A 2,421-nucleotide genomic window follows, 5' to 3' on the forward strand; every position below is an offset into this window, starting at 1 on the left:
TTTAAAAAAGAAGCTGCAGTACTTGTTTCACCACCTTGAAAAATGCAAGTTACAATTTCCTGCTGAATAACAAATAATCAATTTTACTGTTAACTTCGTTTATCAAAAATGACAAAACAGAAATGAAAACCTGAACAAAGAAGAACATATTCATCACAGTGAGTCACTACATGTCTGAATACATCAGGTCACTGGTTGTGTTCATTTACTTTGATGAACCTCACTTTACAATTATAAAAGATTCTCCAAACAACACTGGAAATAATTGATTGGCAGTGATGTTAAATAATAGCTTAGCTGGCCATATCTGAACACTTACAAGCTTCAAAGTAATACTGTAATTTTATTTAACACTATTTTCAGCAAACCTCTCAACAGTTCCAGTTATGCCGGTCAAAGAGAGGAGTTCTTTYTGCGCAAGAAGAAAGGAACTCAAGTATCAGGATGTTTTGCTCCATTTAATTCTATTCAAAATATCAAAMTTTAATATATTGTCATTTCCCTGGGTGTTCCCATTCACAGAATACGATAAAATACTGTTTCACAACCACTATAAAGAGCCTTAAAATATACATCTATATTTATAAATATACACAAATCCAAAGTACATACACATATATAGGCTAAACATCCCACATTATAAAGTAAAAAAAAGTAAAATGCCTTCAATAGTTCATAATTCGGAACAATGACTAATAAAAACACACCTAAAAAAAACACAGAGAATCACTCCTTATCAGCAGAATGTACCTCCTGGACAGGTGAGGCTGTCAGTAAGGGGATTCATCAGTCTTATGAGGGAAGAAGCTATTCAGCAAAAAATAGATATAAATAAATTCATCTTCTTCATCTTTTCAGGGTCTTCACAGTGAATCGTCCTCCATCTCACTCTGTCCTCTTCATCCTCCATCCTCACCCAAACTACCTCCATGTCCTCTCTAACTCTGGATCTCCTCTTTGGTCTTCACTCTTAGAAAATACAACTGTTTAATTTGGCTTCCAGTTCTTTATGTCTCCTCTGGAGGGGGCTGTGAGTGTTTTGGCATCTGCAACAGGGTATAGACAGTTTCRGTTTGTTCACAGCCCTGTTCCTGAACATCGGCTGCAGTCTCTAAAACTGAAGTTGTTTTACCGTCCGTGTGCCCTGCTCTGTTTTTACTGCTTTCATRTTTGACATGAGAGGCAGGCGCTGTGGGGATGCTGTAAACGGTATCCACTCCCTGATTGTCCCTGGAGCCTTGTTCTCCTCTTGGGATGCTGCTGATCCCTCCAGGCTGGTCAATGTCCACGTTCTCATATGAAGGGTCGGCTTCACAGGAAGAAGACGTGGACGTTCTAGGCTCTGTCCGTGGCTGCGTATCCAGTGGTCCGCTTTGTATTAATGGAGCTGCGGCTGTTTGCTGGAAGGGATGTGGTAAACAATGTTTCACAATCATCATCAGAATACAGGAGACAACAAGACTGTTAATTCTAATWTTAAATCATTTCTTACRTTACAAGTTATACGAGGACAAGTTYATTGTTTTTGTAGATTACCTGTTGGTGTTTCTTTGAGAAGTGTATAAAAGATAAGACAGCACATATGAAGAGGATCATTGCACACAAGATGATGATGATTAATTCAATTTTAAAACGTGGCTTTGATTCTTCTATGAGTTCAGGGTCATATTTACTGTAACCTGAAACATAAAATCCATGAAAATATTTTAAAATGGCCATCCTCATTCATAYTGAGAAATTCTGAGAAATGCCAAAAGTTTTTCAATGTTACACGATTCAATAAAAGGACCGGGAAACAGGCAGGGAAACATATATATGATATTTCAATTGACTTAAACTTCACAGCAATGATTGGTTTAAGAATAAACAGCTTTGTGTCAATACTTACACCACGTTGCATAACTCTCTGATATGTTGTTTGTGCTCACATAGTTGTTGCCGATACAGACAACAGCTGTGTTGTCAGAGACGATGGTCATGTTGAAGTTGCTGAATGACTTCTCAGATGGGCTGCATACATCTTTATCACAGAACGACAGCAGCTGATCATCCTGGATGGAGCAGTTGACTGTGAACCTGCAGGCTGCTGCAGACAGGTTGGAGCGATTCTCTGGCATCACAACCATCACAGGTCTGGGAACCATTTCTGTRAGACCCAGAGATGCAGATTAATTAATGACTAAATGGGACCATTTGTTGGCTAACTACAGTAAGCACAATTTATTAGGCAATTTAATTGATTTGTGTTTTAGGTTTTTTTTAATCAAGAAAAAATATATTCTTCTGATTACCAAAGGATTTATTGCCATGTAATTAGTTTTTAACTTCCTGAATGGTTTGGAAGGCAATGACAATTGTGCAAACGTTTTTTCTGAGGAATACACTACATACTGTACATATATAAACACACACACACACACA

General features: G+C 37.7%; 1 protein-coding gene across 1 annotated transcript in view; it reads right to left on the reverse strand.

Annotated features, from left to right (window-relative positions):
- Window positions 1-21: 21 nt before the first annotated feature.
- Window positions 22-2,421, reverse strand: part of LOC106528968 (uncharacterized) — a gene marked incomplete in the record, with an annotated part of 5,833 nt that continues 3,433 nt past the window's right edge. Inside the window, 3 exon segments of the mRNA XM_014024262.1 lie at window positions 22-1,400; window positions 1,537-1,679; window positions 1,889-2,146. Of these exon segments, the coding sequence (XP_013879716.1) occupies window positions 1,008-1,400; window positions 1,537-1,679; window positions 1,889-2,146 (794 nt within the window).

This window comes from Austrofundulus limnaeus, unplaced genomic scaffold, assembly GCF_001266775.1.
Source record: "Austrofundulus limnaeus strain Quisiro unplaced genomic scaffold, Austrofundulus_limnaeus-1.0 Scaffold415, whole genome shotgun sequence".
Lineage (NCBI taxonomy): Eukaryota > Metazoa > Chordata > Actinopteri > Cyprinodontiformes > Rivulidae > Austrofundulus > Austrofundulus limnaeus.